A 22,999-nucleotide genomic window follows, 5' to 3' on the forward strand; every position below is an offset into this window, starting at 1 on the left:
GTAATCAATTTCACATAAAAATATCAAAAAGCCAATTAAGCTAGTAACAAGACAAAACGTCTATTATAAAAGTAAATTTGTTGTTGAGAAATCACTTACTGATGTCAGCATCAGCCCAAAGCTGGTAGACTGATGTTTCATCTGTATTTCAATTTTATGAAGTAAAGCCTCAATTCGATCATCTTCAAATCCTTTCCTAAAGAATACAATGAAGAACAAAGATGGGCCACACACAATGGCTCATGCTTGAATCCTAGCACTTTGGGAGGCCAAGGCAGGAGGACTGCTTGAGGCCAGGAGTTTAAGACCAGCCTGAGCAACATAGAGAAAGCCCATCTCTAACATACAAAAATTAGCTGGGCATGGTGGTGTGCACCCTAGTTCCAGCTACTTGGGAGGCTGAGGTGGGAGGATCACCTGAGCCCGGTAGGAGAGGAAAATGCAGTGAGCTGAGATCACGCCACTGCACATCAGGCTTGGTGACAAAGTGAGACCCTGTCTCAAAACGAAACAAAAACCTAAGATATAGAAGAGTTTTAGAAACAAAAAGTGGCAGAGATAACATTTAAACAACTTAATATGAACAAATGCATATTATACGACAGAGAGGGAAGGCCCAAACAGTGGATCAGGCTCAGCACCTCCCAAAAAGCACGCAGAAATGAGGAACGAAAGCAGACTGTTACAAATAAGCCACACTTACTCAACTACTTCATCAATCGTTCTGTCTACGAGGCTTCCGACTGTCTCAATGTCTTTCTCTGCAATCCCTTGGAGGCCGACACTGAAGTAGGCCTCCCTCGTGTAGCCATTATATCTAGAAGAAAAAACCAGAAATGATGCACTGGAATCCAGGCACGTTCATCATGCCCTCGTCATATGCTTGATTTAAAGATCAGAATGAAGCACTTCCAACTCCAGCCCCTCCACTGAAAAGTGCATTCAAGCAGTGTTCTCAAGTAATTGGTTCCATGTACATCTATGTCATTTTTACATCTTTTTTTAAAAATTAAATTTAAATTTTTGCGTTATGGCAGGATAAATATCAAAACAGAGAACTGCTGAGTTTTACACAATTTAAAACATTTCTAATACTTAATGACCTGACCTGTAAGAGACAACAGCATGACATTCTGAGGCCCTGGAAAAGCTGCCTTTGTGCTGGGTGTTTTATTTTGGACAAACGCCCCCTTGAGGGGACAGAAATGGCTGGCACTGGATCCAGGATCTCATCCAGAGCTCCCTGATGGGGGCAGCCATCCTGTGCACCATGAGATGCTCAGCAACTTCCTGGTCCACCATCTTCCAGTTATAGTGATCAAAAATCCAAAAATGGTCCAGATATTGTCAAGTGTGGGGCGGGGACAGGGTGTGGAGTGAAGGAGCAAAACTGCCCCCAACCCCTCAGAACTACTGATCTAATCTCATCATAAACTCACCCAACATCGGGCGAAAAGTCTGTGCCAAGGCCAGATTCAATCAAGGCTTTGTAAAAGGGAGAATTGGGCCCAGAAGTCAAGAGTGAAGACAGAAGACTTAATGTGAAGGCTTCGAACGTGTCGGTGATGCTGCATCGGAGGAAAAAAAAAAGGAAAGGGGAGTAAGAGAAAAGGGAAAATTATTGGCCCTTATGCACATTTTATTTAGAATCACTACACATCTTTCTAGAAATTCTTGCATTTCAACATTTATTTTAACAATTTTATGAGCAAAAGAGAATTTCCCTTAAATACTGGGATTTTTTTTGGGGGGGGGCACAAACCATAAAATTAACTGCACTGCACATGAAATGCTCCCCATGTGACAGCCTGCCAGGCACTTTCCACACGTGATTTAAATGACAGGCACAGTGGCAGCACCATTAAGGAGACAAGGAACAAGCCAGGAGAGGTGCCAGCCACGGAGCTACAGGCTGAGCACGGGAGGGCCCAGAGCCTTCCCTTCCTGAACACCCCCGGCACGGTTCTGAGCTACTCTCGTGAAACCACCCGAATTACAAAGTTTTGTATGTGGTGTATTTTGCCGAGGCGCATGTTCACAGTACCATTCTCACACTCAAAGGGACCTGTGACCTCAAAATGTGAGCAATTGCTGGTCTGAGGCAGTCTTTTCTCTGTAGGAAGAAAGCTTTGAAATACAATAAGTAAATTACTTTTCTTCCGGAGGGCTATCAAAAATGATTTTCCTCAAAAACCATTTCGGATGTTATTAAAAACTTTGACATTTTGTTCTCTTTTCCTAAAATCCACTTAACCCCTGAATCCTAACTGTGTATTAATTATTAATTTACATTCAATTGTAGAACTCACTTCTGAACCTTCTAATAAGAATATTTTCCTCATGTTTTTGTCTTGTATGAGCTTTGACAGCATATACTCACTCCGGTAAGAGGAAGCTAACGCTGACGGTTGTTTGTTTACAGGGATCTGTAGCAAATGAATCCGGGCCACATGTTATCTGGAATTCCCTCTGTAAAATGACGTGACCTTGTGAGTAGGCATAGTGTCTGACAGTTGTTAATGACTCTACGTTATGTGGATACACAAAATGGACCGAAACATGCTTTCCGCTAAGTTAACTTTCTTTTCAAACAAATAACCATTCTTTTGGTTTGAAAAGATCTCCCATACTCTGTACCGACCATGACAGCCTCTGAAATCCCATCATGAACACCCAGTCCAAGTCCTCATGTCAACATATTTACCAGGCAGGACACAAACACGGTGGGGCACTCACAGGCTTGTCCCAGGGTGTCTGAGATGGCACCGTGGTGCTTGGTTCGATTTTCTGGAATTTGCTCAGTGCTTCCTCATGAATTTGTTTCAGATGCTGTTCTAATGGAAAATTACCATATGTGAAGAACCTAAAATTTTAAGGGAATATAATTAGTCTGTTTTAGTTAAGATGTGAGATCAAGTGCTGTCTTTTTCACTGAAACACAGTACACAGGAGTGCCCCTTACCCAAGGTCTCGCCTTTCGGTTTCAGTCACCTTTACTCAACTAAGGTCCAAAAATATCACGGAACTTCGAGAGACCAAAATTCACGTAACTTATTACAGTACACTGTTATAATTTTTTTTTTAATTATTGTTGTTGTTAACCTCTCACTGTGCCTAATTTATAAATTCAATATTCATCACAGGGCATGGTGCTATTCCTGGCTTCAGGCAACCGCTGGAATGCAGTGGCACCATCACAGCTCACTGCAGCCTCAAGCTCCTGGCCTCAAGCAATCCTCCTGCCTCTGCCTCCTGAGTAGCTGGAGTGCAATGATGCAATCTCAGCTCACTGCAACCTCCACCTCCTGGGTTTAAACAATTCTCCTGCCTCAGCCTCCCAAGTAGTTGGGATTACAGGTGCCCACCACCACGTCCAGCTAATTTTTGTATTTTTAGTAGAGATAGGGTTTCACCACGTTGGTTAGGCTGGTCTCAAACTCTCGACCTCAGGTGATCTCCCCGCCTCGGCCTCTCAAACAGGCATGAGCTACCACGCCCAGCCAGCTAATTTGTAAGTTTTAGAGATGGGTTCTCACTGTTACCCATGCTGGTCTCAAACTCCTGGCCTCAAGCAATCCTCCCATCTTGGCCTCCCAAGGTGCCTGGATTTGTAGTCATGAGCCACCACACCTAGCCAAAAATTGATCTTTCATTTTAAACTTCATCTAGAGATGTGACAAAAACCAAATGAGGTATTTGTTAAAATACTTTATAACCCTAGGTACAGTAATAGAGTAATCCAACTGACAATTTCACAAAACTTTTGGCAAAAAAAAATTTTTGGCAACAAGTTCAAGGTTATACATGTTAATAAAGATAACACATTTATTCAACCAGAGGAAAAAGGTTACAATGACAGAATTTATCTTTTTCTTTACTATGTTGCCTGAGTTATGGTTAAGGTTTGGGGAACTAGTATCTTAAAGAACCTTCAGAAATTTCTCATTCTAGAATTTAGAAACAAATTTTACACTCTCGGGGTTGAGAGAATCCAGGAGCAATCACCAACCCTAGTGTCCAGATGCTACTCTCCAAAGGCCCTTCCCCACTAGCCACAGAAATCAGAGCTCCCTGGGAAACAGTTGAGCCTCTGGAGCAGGGAGGGCCTGGCTGTGCATGCGTTAGGGAGGTGGGGGTGGGGGCATAGAAATCAAAGAAGTGAGACCAAAACAGGCCAACAGCTGTGGCAAATGTGGGCATAAAAATAAATAAATTCCGTATGATCACATAGTCTCAAATATACACACATAGAGAAATATTTGTGAGGTCACAGTGGTACTAAAAAACAAAACAAAGATGACTGGGGGGAAAAAAAGAAGAAAAGAAAGAACTCTCTTCTCCATGTTGGGCGCAGTGGCTCACGCCTGTAATCCCAGCACTTTGGAGGTCAAGGTGGGTAAACTGTTTGAACTCAGGAGATCGAGACCAGCCTGGGCACCACGGTGAGACTCTCTCTACAAAAAAATATAAGCACTAGCTGGGCATGGTGGTGTGCACCTGTAGTCCCAGCTACTCAGGAGGCTGAGGCTGCAGTAAGCTAAGACCATGCCATTGTAGTCCAGCCTGGGGGACAGAACCAGACCCTGTCTTTTAAAAAAAAAAAAAAAAAAAGGCCGGGCCCGGTGGCTCAGGCCTGTAATCCCAGCACTTTGGGAGGCCGAGACGGGCGGATCACGAGGTCAGGAGATCGAGACCACCCTGGCTAACACGGTGAAACCCCATCTCTACTAAAAAATATAAAACACTAGCCGGGCGAAGTGGCGGGTGCCTGTAGTCCCAGCTACTCGGGGAGGCTGAGACAGGAGAATGGCTAAACCCGGGAGGCGGAGCTTGCAGTGAGCTGAGATCCGGCCATAGAGGTAGTTCCCGCACCACCCCTCCTCCTCAAACTGACTTCCCAGGGAGAGCAGCCGCCCCTGCCTTTTCCACAGAACCATATTTCAAGATAACCCGACAGCCCCAGCTGATGTGGAGCTCTTCTTTGAAGAAGTCCAGCAAACGAATGAAGAATTACAGAATTTGAAAACTTCACAAACTCTAATAAATGATTCAGGCAATAATCCTCAATGAATATGAAAACCATTAATAGGTTGATGAGGAATTCATTATCACAGGACACCAGAAACTCAAGTGCACCAGATGGTCTGTGGCTGAAGGGAGAAAGCAGATCTTCACAAGACAGTGGCCAACTCTCAGCATGCACCCCGCTGGCGTGAGACCCCCCGGGTGGAGGCAAGCAGGCCTCACACGATGGTAGGATGTGGCCATCTATGCAGAGCTCCCCACGAGGGACTCTGCTTAAAAAGGCACAGCCGGCCGGGCGCGGTGGCTCAAGCCTGTAATCCTAGCACTTTGGGAGGCCGAGACGGGCGGATCACAAGGTCAGGAGATCGAGACCATCCTGGCTAACACGGTGAAACCCCGTCTCTACTAAAAAGTACAAAAAACTAGCCGGGTGAGGTGGCGAGCGCCTGTAGTCCCAGCTACTCGGGAGGCTGAGCCAGGAGAATGGCGTGAACCCGGGAGGCGGAGCTTGCAGTGAGCAGAGATCCGGCCACTGCACTCCAGCCTGGGTGACAGAGCGAGACTCCGTCTCCAAAAAAAATAAATAAATAAAAAGGCACAGCCTGACTCAAACTAAGGCTTTGGATCTAAGTTCCAGTTCTCAGGAAACACAGGAACATGGCACCCAACACCACACAGGAACAGCCAGGACACCTGGAAAGTGAGAGCGCCCGGAGGAAACCCGGCCTGCACACTCCTCTGCCGTCCGAGAGGGTGCCCAGGAGAGACCCGGGCCGACCAGGTGTGATCTGTGGGACTCTGTGCAACACACACTTTGGGGCCAACTAGAAAATTTGAATATGGAATAAGAAATAGGCAGTTTTATGAAGGTATGTTTTAAACTGAAAATGGCATTAGCTCATGTAAGAAAAAATCCTGTTTTATGGTCACAAATTCAAATATTTAGGGGTAAATGATGACAATTTATCATTTACTTCCAAAAACTTCACAAGGAAAAGGATATCTATTACATGAATAAGTGTTTAGGGGCTCATTATCCTAGTCTACTTTTCTGTATGCTTGAAAGTTTTCATAATTCTTTTTACATAAACCTTGCAAATATGTTTTTACATTAGCATTTTATATGTAAATTATTAGTGTTTTATATAATACATATAACTATATTATTACTATAATGACCTTATATGAGTGACATAAGAAACAAGTGATGTATCAGAAAGTGCGGATGTGATGAAGGTTCTGTGACTGCATCCACTATCGGAAGAGCACTTCTCCGTGCCAAGGAGAGGCTCGAAGCTTCGCACACCCTGGGTCGGGGTGGGCACCATCCATGCACCCCCACTCTATACGCAACAAAGCTGGATGTGAGGCAAGAAGCTGGGGGGTCAGGACCCTCCTCTAGGGGGCTCTAAATGCCATGTTCGTAACCACCATGCTGAGCCCACTGAAGGCTATCATTGTAAATGTCCAAAATCAATGTCCAAGTAAGATAGGCACACTTAGGCCAAGAATCTTACCTACACTTAGATGTTTCTTAAGCATTGCTACATGTGAGAGACGCCATGTCATGAAATTGGAAGAACACAAACAAGTCAACTTTTCACAATCCACCATCAAACTCTTCCAACAAAATATTACCTAGCATTGCTTGGGTGATAGTGAGTGGCATGAAATTGCTTAAGCTGCTCCCACGTAAGCTCCGGGATGCACAGTGGGTCACCCCCGGAGACCACTGAGTATGTGTGGTCAGGAAGAAGTCTGTTTTGAAGGTGCTGGGAGAATATCCTCTCATTGTCTGTCTTGAAACGTGAAATAAATAATAAATAAGAATATATACATGTAAAATAATACACACATGCTACATTACTTACAATATACGCAATTGATCACATTCTGGTGCATATGCCTGTAATACTTTGCAAATAAAACTGTTCTAATGGTTAAAAAAAAAAAAAAAGACACCCCTGCAGCCATTGTTTAACACCGTATTCAATCACTCATCACCCATGCACAGGACCCAAGGACTGAGAACAATGGACTTTTTGATGTGTGTTGCAACAAACGCATAGCCGAGGGCTGTAAATCGGAGGGATCACCAGGTCTGCCCACCAGCCAGGAGGGAAGTGGGGAGAAGCTCTCACCTTAACTTGAGTTTTAAGAAGACTCCTTGGAAGAAAAGACCACCAAATTGAGAATGAAAAGGTAAGAAATAGTTCACCAGCTGAGGGGGGCTACGGGAATCAGAGAGCAGGCCACCCACGAGCCTCAGGGACACCAGCACAGGCAGGTTGTCAAAGTCACAAGGGGACATGACGACAGGGGCCCAGGACAGCTGCTCTTAATCCAAAATGGTCTCAAGACTCCTTTACACTCTGAAAAATTAACCCATTTATGCCTGAGGTTGCAATTTTTTTTGTAAAAATTCAGACCTTGGCAATGACCTTGAGCTGTAGGATATAAATAACTCCCACAAGCTTAGGATTCCAATAATGGAACACTAGGCATAAATGGGTTTTAATGAGGACCCAAGCAGCTTTTGATTATGTGGGCCTTTTTGCCTGTGTAGGTGCCTGTATGTGTTTATATAATTTTTCTATATTCTAAATTAAAGCTGAGACATTTAAAAAATACTTATGCATTAAGGTAAGCCATCATTACATGTTAATATAAATGTTTGAAAAATATTTCTCATAACAAAGTGAAAAACGGACTACTTAGAGTGAGGCTGTGTTGCCTTTTTTGCAAACCTCTGTAGTGTCTGGCTCAGAGCTGAAGCTGGACTCCCCCATCTGCTCTGTATGCAGCTCGCTGCGTGTCACACACCTCGCCACGCAGCCTCTAGAAAGTACACCATGTACTTGGGCAAGAATGAGTGAAAAAGACAATGTGTTGATAGTGGTATGAAAAGAGCTTTTCTCTCGCTGCAGATCATACACGGGGGTCGCCAGACATGGTCTGAGACATGGTCTGAGACAGCAGCCTGGCCCCGCTACCCCCTGGCTTCTGCTCACAGCACTGACCCAGCTAATTCAAGAACATGTCACCTATAATGAGAATATTAAATAAAAATCAACCACCTTCCAGATGTGTCTGTATCATGGTACTGTACATGGGTAAGGTAAGCTGAACACAACATTAAAAAGGAAGAAAACTTACAAACGCTCCCTTCATCTCATTAAAGACGACTCCTTTAAAGACCAAGGGCGTCTGGGGGTCGCTAGGATTCTCATGTTCCAGCCGCCATCCTTCCTGCCTGAGGACAAATAATTATAAACTGACAGTGACTCAAATACTAAAGTCTGTATCAACTAATCACTCATGACTTACCAGAAATCCAGCTCGCGTAAACATGGGAAAAAGGTGGCGTCCAAATACACTGAGAGGAGATTCTGAAAGTCCTTGGGATTTTGTGTGGAAAATGGATACAGAGTATAATCACTAGCTGGGTACAAATGAAAAGTGAAATTGTAAAATATAACAGATTTCTACTAAAATTATTGAATCTCAAGCCTCATTTCCCCTTTGTCCTAGGACAGTAAGTTGTAGCTATTCTTGAGATGAGGCAGTGGCTCCATGCTCTAGCCCCCGACCTCAGCCGCTGTCCCAGCTCATCACCCCGAGGGACGGCTTTCCCATCCCGGCTCAGGATCTGCACTCCACGGGCACCAGGGCTTTCTTCAGCGAACACCTAAACTCTCTCAAGTGTCTCCAGAGACTTTCACACGTCTACAAAGATGACCTCATTCTGTAAGAGCGTGGATTTAACCTGCTATTTGATGCCACTCCTTTACAGAGTGCACTGTTCATTGTCACCCTCTCCACTAGCGTCAGTCTTACTAAAAGTCAAACATCAACGTTACTGGTAACTCTGGAGGCCTGGCATTGTAGCGATATCCCCAAGAGAAAATTGTTTTCAACCTTTCTGGGAAAAGTTCACATACCTTTTATTAAAACACTAGTTTTTATAATCTCGCTACCATGTGGCTTTCCTGAAGGATGAAATTTCTAACGTCCTTCAACTAGAGAGGGGTAAAAATTATTCTAGAACATTAATTGCCCACTCCTCTCATCCCTTCTCAGAAACTAACTGAATTCCAGTAGGTGTGCCTGGCAAACCCAAACGCGGTTTCCGTTCAGGATGCTGGTCTTACCTGTGAAGGCGTTCATGAATGTGGAGAGGGACCGGTTCAACATTTTGAAGAAAGGGTCTCTGCACGGATATTTCTGAGACCCACAAAGGACGGTATGCTCAAGAATGTGAGGAACACCGGTACTGTCCATGGGAGTGGTGCGGAACTGTACGCTAGGGAAGAAGGAACAACATGCTAGGGAAGGGGAGGAACAAGGAACGGAAGGCCAGGGAAGGGGGAGGAACGGAACACTGAGGAAGGAGAATGACTAGAATGCAAAACGTTCATCTTAGTGCTGCGGACACAGTTCCCAGACGCATCATCACCTCAGGCTACTAGAAATCATCATTCTGACACTACAATACTCTGATACAGGGTTTCCCAACTCTAATGTAAATCACTGATTCAGACTATAAAATTGTATTTTGATGAGATTGTAAGTCCGTGTAAGTTTCTCCTTATTTTTCTTTTTTTTTTTTTTTTTTTTTTGAGACGGAGTCTTGCTCTGTCGCCCAGGCTGGAGTGCAGTGGCCGGATCTCAGCTCACTGCAAGCTCCGCCTCCCGGATTCACGCCATTCTCCTGCCTCAGCCTCCTGAGTAGCTGGGACTACAGGCGCCCGCCACCTCGCCCGGCTAGTTTTTTGTATTTTTTAGTAGAGACGGGGTTTCACCGTGTTAGCCAGGATGGTCTCGATCCTGTGACCTCGTGATCCGCCCGACTCGGCCTCCCAAAGTGCTGGGATTACAGGCTTGAGCCACCGCGCCCGGCCTCCTTATTTTTCAAGATGCTCTGTCATGTGGCCGGGCATGGTGGCTCAAGCCTGTAATCCCAGCACTTTGAGAGGCCGAGGCGGGCGGATCGGATCACGAGGTCAGGAGATCGAGACCATCCTGGCTAACACAGTGAAACCCCGTCTCTACTAAATACAAAAAACTAGCCAGGCAAGGTGGCAGGCACCTGTAGTCCCAGCTACTTGGGAGGCTGAGGCAGGAGAATGGCGTAAACCCAGGAGGCAGAGCTCAGCAGTGACCTGAGATCCGGCCACTGCACTCCTCTAGCCTGGGTGACAGAGCGAGACTCCGTCTCAAAAAAAAAAAAAAAAAAAAAGATGCTCTGTCAATAAAAATACTAGTGAGATGATATTTTAAACCACGTAATGTAGAGTCAGTGCTTTAAATCAAGCTTGTCTAACCCACAGCCTGCAGTCCGCATGCTCAGGACAGCTTGGAATGCGGCCCAACACAATTCCTACACTTTCTTAAAACATTGCGGTCCTTTATTTATTTATTATTTTTAGCTCATTAACTGTCCTTAGTGTTAGTGTATTTTATGTGTGGCCTGAGACAGTTGCTGTTCTTCCAATGTGGCACAGGGAAGCCAAAAGATTGGACATCCCTGATTTAAATAAAACATTCAAGACCATGTTCTTACAATGCACCACGTACCTGAACAGATTATTCGTGTCTTCTCTGGCCAGGTGTAAATACCTGGCTCCTGTGTCATCATGGCTGAGCTTCACTGCTGTCAGGAACAGCTCAGGAACAGATGTCACCTGAGTTAACCAGAAAAACACGACCAGTTAAACAAAACGGCCTTTGAAATGGTGATCTTTGAGGCCGGGCGCGGTGGCTCAAGCCTGTAATCCCAGCACTTTGGGAGGCCGAGACGGGCGGATCACGAGGTCAGGAGACGGAGACCACCCTGGCTAACACGGTGAAACCCCGTCTCTACTAAAAATACAAAAAACTAGCCGGGCGAGGTGGCGGGCGCCTGTAGTCCCAGCTACTCGGGAGGCTGAGGCAGGAGAATGGCGTAAACCCAGGAGGCGGAGCTTGCAGTGAGCGAAGATCCGGCCATTGCACTCCAGCCTGGGCGACAGAGCGAGACTCCATCTCAAAAAAAAAAAAAAAAAAAAAAGAAATGGTGATCTTTGATACACTGAGAAAACTGGCTTTTCTGCCTGAAATTAGATGATGCCGGGAAGCCAGTATTTCAGAGCTGGAGAAAACAGAACCATCCTGTCCAACTCCCTTATCCTACAAACAAGGAAAGTAAGACCTAAAAAAGGCAGATGAGAATGTGCGTGTGTGTATATATATATATATTTTGAGTACTTATTACTGGCTAGGTATTTTCTATTTTTTTATTTTTTAATTTTTAATTTTTTTTTGGCTAGGCATTTTCTAATCATGTCACATATACTCTGTGAGGGAGGTATTCTCATCCTCATTTACGGATGAAAAAACTGAGGCTCAGGGTGATGACATAAGCTGCCCAAATCAGAGCCAGGATTCACCCTGGTGTCTGCCCTTCCCACGGTACTGAGCTGCACCGAAGTAACATAGCACCCTTTCCAACGTCTGCTGAGTGCCCCCTGCTTTTGTGTACTGCACCTCAGTAACACAGCACCCCTTCCAACATCGGCTGTGTGCCTCCTGTTTCTGTGCATATAATCTCCTGTAGTGTGCAGAACCGGCCTGCAGGGAGGGGAAATGCTGGAGTGGGCTAGCTGGCGACAGTGGGAGAGGCTCCAGGATCAGTCTTTGCTTCTCCTAGTGTGGGATGGATTCTCGGGGGTAGCTGGAAGCACAAAGCTGGGGCTTCCAGAACAGCTGGAGGAGCCAGGAGGCTAGAAATGCCCCCAAAAAAGCTGAAAGACTCCCCACTTCTGAGCGGGGTGGAAGGTCTTCTCCTACTTTAGGTAAGCCTCCTGGTAAGTGTCCATACTTCTCGGTATGAAAGAAACTGTCTTCTCTTTCACTCATGCCAGCCGGCCCTCTCCCGCAATCACATACCACGTCCCTGTGATCACCACACCACTTGCCACCCCCTCTGTCCAGGTGCCATGAGTCACCTGACCAAGTGCGCACAGCAAGTCGCTGGCAGAGGTGAGACCTCGGGTCTCCTCAGCCCAATCTAGGGAACCTGCCATCCAACAGTCATGCATAAGCGGCCCACTATGACCTGCATCACCTACCGCTGTTAAATTACTTGTTTCCAAGCTTACCGTACTTTGTAACAGACGATCAATGCATTTAAAATCAGCAGATATGGTGAGATGTCTGCTTTCTAATAATATATAGCTTTAACAATAATAGCGCTCATGGTAGCTATTTCTCAAACAAGAAACATGACTTATTGTAAGTTTCTATGGCTGGACACAGTGGCTCACACCTTTAATCCCAGCACTTTGGAAAGCCAAGGTGATATGGTTTGGCTGCGTCCCCACCCAAATCTCATCTTGAATTGTAGTTCCCATAATCCCCACATGTTGTGGGAGGGACCTGGTAGGAGGTAATTGAATCACATTCCCCCATGTTATTCTCGTGACAGTGAGTGCGCTCTCAAGAGATCTGACGGTTTTATAAGGGGCTTCCCCCTTCACTTGTCATTCTCTTCCCTGCCACCCTGTGAAGAGGTGCTTCCACCACGACTTTAAGTTTCCTGAGGCCTCCCCAGCCATGCAGAACTGGGAGTCAATTAAATCTCTTTACTTTTTAGCTCATTCTTTATAAATTACCCAGTCTTGGGTATTTCTTCATAGCAGTGTGAGATTAGACTAATACACAAGACAAGAGGATTACTTGAACCCAGGAGTTTGAGACCAGCCTAGACAACAAAGCAAGTTTCCATCTACACACACACACACACAGACACACACACACACAAAATGAGCCAGGCGTGGTGGCACCTTGTCCCAGTTATTTGGGGGACTGAGGTGAGAGGATCGCTTGAGCCCAGAAGTTCGAGGCTGCAGTGAGCCAAGATCACGCCACCACACTCCAGCCTGGGCGACAGGGTGAGTCCCAGTCTCAAAAATAAGTACATTTCTATAAAATTTGAAAAATAAAGGAGAAGAATCTACCACTCTGGGTGAGGCCCTTATTAAGAGTCACCAGTACTATAAACCCAGGTCTCTTTGCCCGGCCTTTGCAGGATTTCACAAATGCACTGAGTCTGTTGTCAGGACTCCCATGCCTGGACCTTGACTGGAACCCCCTAGTCACTTCCCTAACTCCCTTGCTGGAGCCCTGCCCAGAGGCAGCTGCTTTCTCACACCACCCTCTCCAGGAGCTCTTCCCTCTCCTCCTAGCAGCAGCAGCTCCCGCCCTTGTCCTTGGCCCCCCCATGGCGTCCACCATGTGCCTCCAGTCACAGCCACATCAGTCTTTCTAGACGGTAAGCTGTTTGTCTTTTACATTTGCTACAACATCAAGCATAGCACAGAGCCAACAGCTGGCCAAATATGTGAAGTGTTGTCATTTTTAGTTACTATGCTAAAAAAAAAAAAAAATGGAAAAGGTTTAAGCAAATAACAAAACAAAAAACAAATGAATCCATTTTAATACAAACCCAAGTAAGTATAAGTCCACAATTTCTTCTTTATAATTTTGAAACCCAAAAGTCTCAGAAAACTGAAAGATTCTGCAGAAGTTTAGAGCAAACTATTTGATGGCAAAACCTGACCGAACAGATCAGGGCACTGAGTCTTCATGCTCACACTCAGCGAATCATCAGGTTTGGCTGCAGAAACCCTAGTGTGTCTGATGACAGAGACCCAGCTGGAAGTGTTACTCTCTCAAATCTGACAAGAATCAGGCTTCGCGGGATTCCAGGAAGGGACCGGGGGTCATTTCTCTCACAAGCTCTGTTCAGCCGAGTAGCTATCATGCAACAGGAGCTGGGCCAGGGCCTTGGGACACGAGGACAAGGCTAGTCTCCACCCTGAAGGGCCCGTACCTATGCCAGAAGCCACACCTGCAATGTATGTGGATTTATGAGGAGGTGCTGAGAAGGACCCATACCTGGTTTACGGTGAATCCGTGAATCTTGTCTCCTAGTTGATACTGTAGAGCCCTCTCACAAGCCCGGTCACTGTTCCATCGCCACGCTCTGTGGTGTGCATGCCTAGATTAAAAGTTATCTAAGTTAGATGAGCTGCAGGAAAATTATCTGGCTAACATTATTCAGCCACAGTGAAAATACTCTCATGTGATAAAGATTATTAATTAGAAAAAAATTAAATACTGCATCTTCCAAAATCTTGCACATTCCAGAAGACTAATTTCTGGTAAGGTCCTTCCCATTTTAATGACCTTTTATCTTAACTAAAGCTTCAGTGTTGGAAACCTTTTCTTTATACATGTTCAAAAATAACTATAATACAATTATGGTTTAAATTCCCCTTAAGAAACTGTTAAACAAAAGTGTTTCTTTTCCTCACAGAATCCTCACAAGCCTTCACAATATAGCAAGAAATTCACACTACAGTTAAATCCCATTACATGCCTACCGAATTGGTGAAAACTTAAAAAACCTAATATTACCAGGAACTCTCACACACTGCTACTCATACTGCTCTCATACTGCTCCATACACTGCTACCTGTCCCACAGGGAGTACAAAGTGGAACAACTTTAGAAAAACACTTGGCATTCTTTAGAAAGCTGAAGAGGCAGGGCATGGTGGCTAACACCTGTAATCCCAGCACTTTGGGAAGCCGAAGAGTTCGAGACCAGCCTGGCCAATATGGTGAAACCCAGTCTCTACTAAAAATACAAAAATTAGCCAGGCGTGGTGGCGGGTGCCTGTAGTCCCAGATACTTGGGAGGCTGAGGCAGGAGAATCGGTGAACCCGGGAAGCAGAGGCTGCAGTGGGCTGAGATCACACCAGTACACTCCAGCCTGGGCGTCAAAAAAAAAAAGAAAAAAAAAGAAAAGAAAATCTGAATACTGGAAATCCATTCACTTGTTGGTCTATATCCTCCACACCTTACACTGCTGCTCCAGCACTCACAGACAAGATTGTCAGCACGAACTCTGACCGTCCCAAACTCAACTCACCTGGAGGTGTAAGGACAGCAAATGGATAAACTGCAGACTAATCATTCAATTAAAAAAAAAACTAACCAATAAAAGGGCCTACAACTGGATGTAACAAAGATGCGGGTCACATAATGTTAAACAAAAGATACACAAGATACAGTATTATCCTAAACAGGTATTAATCAAACAGGTAAAAAGATATTGTCAGAATGCATAGAGATGGTAAAATATTTTTAAAAAGCAAGGACATTTCTCTATCTCATGACAGTGCTCATCTAAGAGGGAGGGAGAGGGTTATGAGCAGTCAGGGGAAATCTTTGGCTTGGTCATGGGGACACTTTCTTTTTTTTTTTTTTTGACAAGAGTCTTGCTCTGTTGCCCAGGCTAGAGTGCAGTGGTGCAATCTCGGCTCACTGCAACCTCCACCTCCTGGGTTCAAGCAATTCTCCTGCCTCAGCCTCCTGAGTGGCTGGGACAAGTGCTCACCACCACGCCCAGCTAACTTCTGTATTTTTAGTAGGGACGCGGTTTCACCATGTTGGCCAGGCTGGTCTTAAACTCCTGACCTCAAGCGGTCCGCCCGCCTTGGCCTCTCAACATGCTGCGGTTACCGGTGTGAGCCACCGCGCCAACCTACTTATTTTCTAATTAGTCTCACCTGGATGAGATGGCTGACACCTGTAAGCCCAGCAATGTGAGAGGCTGAGGAGGGGGATCACTTGAGCCCAGGAGTTCAAAACCAGCCTGGGCAACAGAGCAAGATCCTGTCTCTTAAAACACACACACACACACACACACACACACACACACACACACCCCCCCCCATTATTCTCTCAAATTGTATTATATGTCTTATGGGATTTTCTACATTAATGTATCCCACCGAAATATTTTAAAGATACGTACAGGGAAAAAAAAACACCTATTCAGTCACTGGCAATATTAGGAAGATATGCTATAGTCAACATTTGCTTACTGATTTAGCAAATTTCAGAATTATGCGACAGAGAAGCATTTTAAGAAGTTACTTATCAGCAAGGACATGATAGGAAACCCCTGAGCGGTAAGGCCAGGGTCTCCCCCGAACTTTCCAGTAACCTGCTGCCAAACTCACGCCACGGACGCCCCGTGTCTCCCCCCGGCCTGGGCCGGCAGCGCTGAACTGTTACATTAAATACGGGCACGTGGATTACCATGAACACTAAACCGCTTCGTCATTTTTTTCCCCCATAAACTGAGTCATTAAAAAACCAAAACAGTTAAATTCCGGGAGGCTTCAGTTCTCTGAACACAGCCGGACTTTAAGAGTGGGCTGTGGGCGCCTCGGGTCTCTTAAGGACTCGGCCTCCAACAAAAATGAACTAGGAGCAAAGATACCAGCGAGAACCACAACTGCCGGCCCCATTTACTACCCCCATTAAAGCCCACGCCAATGGAGGGCCCTGCCGGGAGCGCCACGAGCAGGCCCGGCCCCCAGCCCGGGGCATCGCCCCGGAAGCGGGCAGGAGCTCCGGGGTCCTCGGGCCTCGGATGCGGGAACCCCAGGAAGGGCTCGGCGCACAGGACCCGGCAGGGGCTCGGGGTGCGGGGCGCCCACGGTGCGGGGAGCTGCCAGCCCTGGGTTCAAAGACGCAGACCCCTACGTCTCCGGCTCGCCCTGGACCTTCCTCTCCCGGGAGCCAGCACGCCGAGCACTTCTAGCCGCCGACCGCAGCGTCTCACCCGCCGCTCAGCCGCCTCAGCGCACTCAGCCCCTTCCGCCCGCCGCAGCGCCACATGGCGTATGACCAGCGCAGGGCTGGCGAGGGACCCCACTTAACCCGACGTAGGGCGTGGGGCGGGGCTTGCTGTGACGATCACCACTTCTATTGGTCACCGCGAAAGGCAACGTCCTCTGCGATAGGCTGTAGATGAAAAGGGCGGGCCTCCACTGCTCTGGGACGGGCGGGAGGGCGGTGCAGAGGGCGATAGGCGGGAGGGGCGGGGCCGACATGCGGAAGGAGGTGGGCAAGGCGAGGGGCGTGGTCACGGGTAAAAAGGGCGCGGCCGGCTTGCCGAAAGGGGCGGGGTGTGGCCAGCAGCAGGATGTGGACAGTTGATAGGAGGGGGAAGTGGGCAAGGGAGAAGTGGGGCGTGGAGAGAGGCGTGTCTATGCAGATAGAGTGGAGCCTGGTGAAGGGCGGGGCTGCGCGGGTGAGAAGAGGGGCTCCTGGAAGGGCGTGCTATGTTGGGCGGGGCTGGGCAAGTGAGGGGAGGAGCTTAGTGAGGGGTGGCTCTTTGCAGGTGAGGAGTGGAGCCTAGTGGGAGAGGAGCTTGCAGGAGAGCAGGGCCTTGGGGGCGGGGCTTGCATGCGAGAGGTGGGGCCTTGTGGGGGCGGGGCAGGGCTGGCAGAAGAGGGTGGGGCTTGGTGATGGACCGAGCTGCTCAGGTGAGGCTAGTGGCCTGCTCAGGGGCTGCTGGAAGCTGGGCCAGGTGAACCTTGGTAGTCCTCTCTGGCCTTAGTCCTGTTTGTAGGGCTGAGCTGAGCTTCAAAGGCGTCCTGCTGCCCCTCCAGGCCTGAACCTTGGGGGCTGGGGGGCTTCTTGGATGAGGTCTCAAGGCCTCATGGCCAGTCCCACGGCCAGGGCCCCACGGTGTCACACGTATCACGGATGGCCCCCAGTAAAGCACAGCTCCGAGTTCCTGCATGGGAGCCAGTGGCCCCCGCTGCTGCCTCCGCGTTCCTCTGCGTGTCGTGTCTAGGAAGATGCACCTGAGCCCCCTGATATGGCCCAAGTGCCCAAGGGCCCTTCTGGGAACCCCCAGAGAGGCTGAAGGAGACCCGCGTACGAGTGGGTGGCCCTGCATTGTGGGCCAGAAGGGGCCCTGGGATTAGCCATGCTTGGAGAGGGTGGGGTAGGCCTTGGAGGAAGTCCGCAGCAAGTCTGACCTTCTCGGTTTCTCAGAGCCTCTCTTCCTTCCTCCCTTCACCTCCTCCCTCTTTTTTCCCTTGTATGGCAAATACAGACTTAAATCTCCCTCTGTCTCCTAATGGGCTCTGAAAAAAAAAGAAAATAAAAATAAATGGTGGGTAGATGGCTGCAGTCGGCTGGAACAAGCTAAAGCTTTGGAAGGAATGTGGAAGGTAATACTGTGAGAAAAAGTCACAACGTGTCTACCCCAAACTCTCCATAGGGCAGTCGGTTCTGGGCTGCAGGTAAACACGTACCTCCTTATTGAAGAGCCCAAAGGAACCAGAACAAAGGCAATAATAGGAGTGACAGACAGAAACACACTCTGCCCCATCACCTGTCTTCTAGGGAGAATTTGGGTGTGCGCACACAAAATATCCGAGTCAGGTCTCAATCAATTCAGAAAGTTAATTTTGCCAAGGTTAAGGGCGTGCCCATGACCCAGGAGGTCCCGATGACTTGAGGCCAACATGGTCATGGCACAATTTTTTTGGGGGGCGGGGGACGGCGTCTCACTCTGTCGCCCTGGCTGGATTGCAGTGGTGCAATCTTGGCTCAGTGCAACCTCAGCCTCCTAGGTTCAAGCGAGTCTCCCGCTTCAGCCTCCCGAGTAACTGGGATTACAGGCGCCCACCACTACGCCCAGCTAATCTTTTTTTTTTTTTTTTTGTATTTTTTTTTTAATTTTTAGTAGAGACGGGGTTTCACCATGTTGGTCAGGCTGGTCTCGAACTCCTGACCTCGTGATTTGCCCACCTCCGCCTCCCAAAGTGTTGGGATTACAGGCGTGTACCACCGCGCCCAGCCACAACTTGCTTTTACACATTTTAGGAAGATATGAGACATCCACCAATATATGTAAAATGTGAATTGGTTGGGTCCAAAATAGCAGGGCAACTCCAAGTGGGGCTTCCAGGTCGTAGGTAGATAAGAAGCAAATGGTTGCATTATTTTGAGTCTCTGATTAGACTTTTACTGAACACACAATTTATGTTTGAGAGGAGGGTAGAGGAACAGTCACTGATGCCTTAGTCTGGCTCAGTGAAACAGTAGGGCAGAGGAAGTGATCGGATATGCACTTGTCTCACCCGTGAGCCTCAGGGGGATGGCTTTGAGATCTGTCTGTCCTTGGTCCACAAGGAATTTCCTTGTGGACAAATTGTGAGAAAAGTATGTAGCTTTTTAAAATCCTTATAGCTGTCTTACTTAGGAATAAAATGGGAGGCAGGTTTGACAGTTCCCAGCTTGACTTTTCCCTTTGGCTCACTGATTTGGGTTCCCAAGATATTAGTTTAGTTTCACGGGTCATACCTATTAATAAGTCATCATAACATCTCTGATCTTGGGGGAGATAGTTTGGTATCATTAACCCTATTGTGAGTGGCCAGGAAAATGAAACACTGGCAGGTTATAGTGTTTTTATTTCTTTGAAAATAGATGCTGTATAAGTCTAGTAATTACCACTTCAGAGTGTGTTCCCATAGCATCCAAATGTCACTGATGGATAACCTAGATAAACAAACGCCCAAACATTCACAAATAATTATTTTGAGTAGCATTCCACCTAATTTTAACACCTACAGGTAGTTTCCGTTTATATTAACACAAATAACTCCAACACAGAAATTAAATATCCGAAATTGTCTATGCAATTTGCTATGTTACAAAAATATATCCTATGGTATAGTGAAATTCATTGTTTTAGTGAAATTAGAAAGCGATTAAAAAAAAATCAGAATAGATTGTGACTGAAACTTAGAAGGGCAATCAAGTGAATATTGAGTGTTAAAGGTTTAATTGTGTCTACCCAAACAGATATGTTGGGGTCCTAACCCCCAATGCCGCAGAGTGTGACTTTATTTGGAGATGGTCTTTACAGATATAATTAAGCTAAAATGACATCATTGGGTGGGCCTCACTCTGGGATGGCTCATGTCCTTATAAAAAGGGAAAATTTGGATGCAGAGACAGACATACACACACAGGGAAAATGCCATGTGAAGATAAAGGCAAATATTGGGGGTGAAACCTTTACAAGCCAAGGAATGCTAAGGGTCGCCCACCAATAACCATAACCTCAGGACGCGGCATGGAACAGACTCCGCCTTCAAGCTCAGAAGAAAGCAACCCTGCCATATCTTGATCCTGGACTTCCAACTTCCACAATGGCTACATAATAAATTTCTTTTTTCTAACCTACCCAGTTTGCAGTACTTTGTTACCATGGCCTTAGCAAACAAATACAGAGATGTCAAAGTACTTTTACCTCAGAAAGAAAAATATGCAGTGGTTTAACCAAATATGGTGTTTTCCAAGGTTGCATGTCATGAACATAATACATGCTTTTGGAAAACCTTTATTTCTGAATTAATCATAAATTAAAAGCGATGATTGTTGGAAATTAAAAATAAGGGATTAGCTCAGTGCCTCTAAATGTACGATTATAGAAATGTATGGAATGTCAGCACACTGACTCGTAACAGCAAAGTGTAAGGAGAAAGCGCCTCCAACTTTCTGAAAAACCCAGGCACCAATCCTAGTACCATTCATTCATTCATTCTTTCTTGTTCACTCAACAAATGATCATAGTGTTACCTATTTGCTAGTCACTTAACTTTGCTACTTATGAGTTTGAATAAAACATTTCATCTTTCTGTTGAACTTACAAAGACAGATTCACCTTTCAAAAAAGACGAGGCTAGGCTGGGTGCGGTGGCTCATGCCTGTAATCCCAGCACTTAGGGAGGCCAAGGCGGGTGGATCACGAGGTCAGGAGATCGAGACCATCCTGGATAACAAGGTGAAACTCCGTCTCTATTAAAAATACAAAAAATTAGTTGGGTGTGGTGGTGGGCGTCTGCAATCCCAGCTATTAGGGAGGCTGAGGCAGGAGAATGGCATGAACCCAGGAGGCAGAGCTTGCAGTGAGCCAAGATCAAGCCACTGTAGTCCAGCCAGGGCGACAGAGCAAGACTCTGTCTCAAAAAAAAAAAAAAAAAAAGATGAGGCTAGATTTTCTTCAAGTTTACTTTCAACCCTAAAATTCCATAATTTTGTTGTCTTAGGTCTTACTTGTGACAGTGACCACAGCATTGACTTCAACTTTCAATGTGTTTTCTGTTTAAAATGACCCATTGAGAAATTCAAATTAGGCTGATCTTGATTTAATCTTTGCTTCTAGGTATGTTCCCTGATTTCCACCTTTGAGGGAGATCAACTCTTTCCCTAAGTTTAGTTTAACTTTGCATGTTTTAAGTTGCTATAGAAAGCCTAGAGTATTAAATTTCTCTTGGCTCAGACCATTAATAATTTTTTAAAACTTTACAAATGTATATACACATGTAAGGAAAAAAGCCAGGGTTACTTATAACTAAAGAAAAGTCACAGTAATGATGGGATATTTATTATTAATATCTATGGGATAAAACTGTTCCATAAAACAAAGACGAGTGAGGTTTGTGAAGTGATGGTAATTATGTATTTTCATCCTCTGGGTATGGTGTAGCACTATATTTTTCTTGCTTTTTTTTTTTTTTTTAAAGCACTTCAGCATTATCTCTATAAATTTTAAATGCATGCACTTGTTTTTACCAGAAATTTCACTTCATGAAATTTCACTTCATGAAATTTCTCCCACAGTTATATTCTCACAAGGGCCCAATGGTATAAAAATTAAAATGTTCCCTGCAGCATTTTTTTTTTACTACAAACAAATATGGAACATAAAAAACTATCAAGAAGAGTTTTCTTAAATAAAATATAACGTATTTATATAATTAAATGCTTTGCAGATACTAAAATAGTCATGTGTATCATTTTTCGTATATCATACACATACTACAAATTGATAAGCAAAAGAGGCCGCAGCAACTCCATTCTACATGCAAGCTGCAGCTCTCAATTAAGTGAGAAAAAATCAACTCCCCTGTGAATGGGAAGAATCCACGGGAGTTTCTAATTGTGAATCTAGCAAAAACACTTTAATGAAGGACCTTTACAAAAATCTAAATAAATGGCAAAACATACTCTGTTCCTAAATGAGAAACTTAATATGATAAAGTGGTCAGTCCTCACTAAAAATGCAATATGATTCCAGTAAAGAGCCCAGAAGAGCGGAAGCATGACGTGAGTCTAAAATACATATGAAGGAGAAAAGCTTCAGGAACAGGCAAGTCAATTTTGAAGAAGATCCAGGTAGAGGACTTCTCCCAGCTATTAAGGCAAGCCTTCTTACTAAGGACCTGTTTTTAAAGACTTAGAAAGTCTTACAAAACTATCTTACATAGAACAGTGTGGTGTTGGCACCGAGACAGGCAAAGAGGTCAAAAGGAAGAGTAGGAAAAGCCAGCGGCAGACACGCTTGCATGTAGAGGAGACACTCGTATGGAGAGGTGTGAGGTATGACTGAGGCAGATGACTGGAGAACAGATTCAATCAATGCTGTAATGCATATGGGAGGAAATAAAACTGCTGTTTCAATTCACTCCACCTACCTTAAGGCCATAGTGACACTATCTTTTATTTCTTCTAAGGGTTTGCAAGTTTTACTTTTCTTACCCATGATTTTAATATACATGATGTGAACTTTATTTCTGCTTTCTGTAATAGAAAAAGTCACGAAGTTTAAAATGACCTCAGAACAGGCCAAGCGCAATGGCTCATGCCTATAATCCCAGCACTTTGAGAGACTGGAAAGGGCGGATCACCTGAGATCGGGAAGTCAACCATCCTGGTCTACATGGCGAAATCCCATCTCTACTTAAAAAAAACAATACAAAAATTAGCAGGGCGTGGTGGTGGGCACCTGTATTCCCAGCTACTCGGGAGGCTGAGGCAGGAGAATCACTTGAGCCCCAGAGGTGGACGTTGCAGTGAGCTGAGATTATGCCACTGCACTCCAGCCTGAGCCACAGAGGGAGACTCTGTCTCAAAAAAACAAAGCAAAACAAAACTGACCTCAGAATAAGTTGTTAGATTGGAACCTAACTCACAGTGCAATGCTTAGGAAGGAGTTTAAGCAGAGAAAAAAACTTCTGCCTGCCTTACTATGTTTGTCATCCTTAAA

The 22,999-nt window shown here is 45.7% G+C and overlaps 1 protein-coding gene across 10 annotated transcripts in view; it reads right to left on the bottom strand.

The window, feature by feature from the left end:
- Positions 1–16,974, bottom strand: part of PITRM1 (pitrilysin metallopeptidase 1) — a 36,498-nt gene extending 19,524 nt beyond the window's left edge. For 3 of the 10 annotated variants that reach the window (XM_025397654.1, XM_025397650.1, XM_025397649.1), the window contains exons 1-12: positions 16,706–16,974; positions 13,963–14,065; positions 10,603–10,709; positions 9,177–9,328; positions 8,353–8,467; positions 8,182–8,278; positions 6,664–6,824; positions 2,737–2,863; positions 2,381–2,469; positions 1,440–1,568; positions 704–817; positions 100–196 (exon numbers count right to left, since the gene is read on the bottom strand). In XM_025397654.1, coding sequence (XP_025253439.1) covers positions 100–196; positions 704–817; positions 1,440–1,568; positions 2,381–2,469; positions 2,737–2,863; positions 6,664–6,824; positions 8,182–8,278; positions 8,353–8,467; positions 9,177–9,328; positions 10,603–10,709; positions 13,963–14,065; positions 16,706–16,761 — 1,347 coding nt within the window. In that variant the 5' untranslated portion in view covers positions 16,762–16,974. Of the gene's footprint in view, positions 1–99; positions 197–703; positions 818–1,439; positions 1,569–2,380; positions 2,470–2,736; positions 2,864–6,663; positions 6,825–8,181; positions 8,279–8,352; positions 8,468–9,176; positions 9,329–10,602; positions 10,710–13,962; positions 14,069–16,150; positions 16,180–16,705 lie in introns of those variants that run through there. The other 7 variants (XM_025397658.1, XM_025397657.1, XM_025397655.1 and 4 more) reach the window with 5 other exon arrangements.
- Positions 16,975–22,999: the final 6,025 nt, after the last annotated feature.

The sequence above is a fragment of the Theropithecus gelada genome, chromosome 9 (genome assembly GCF_003255815.1).
Source record: "Theropithecus gelada isolate Dixy chromosome 9, Tgel_1.0, whole genome shotgun sequence".
NCBI classification, from domain to species: Eukaryota; Metazoa; Chordata; class Mammalia; order Primates; family Cercopithecidae; genus Theropithecus; species Theropithecus gelada.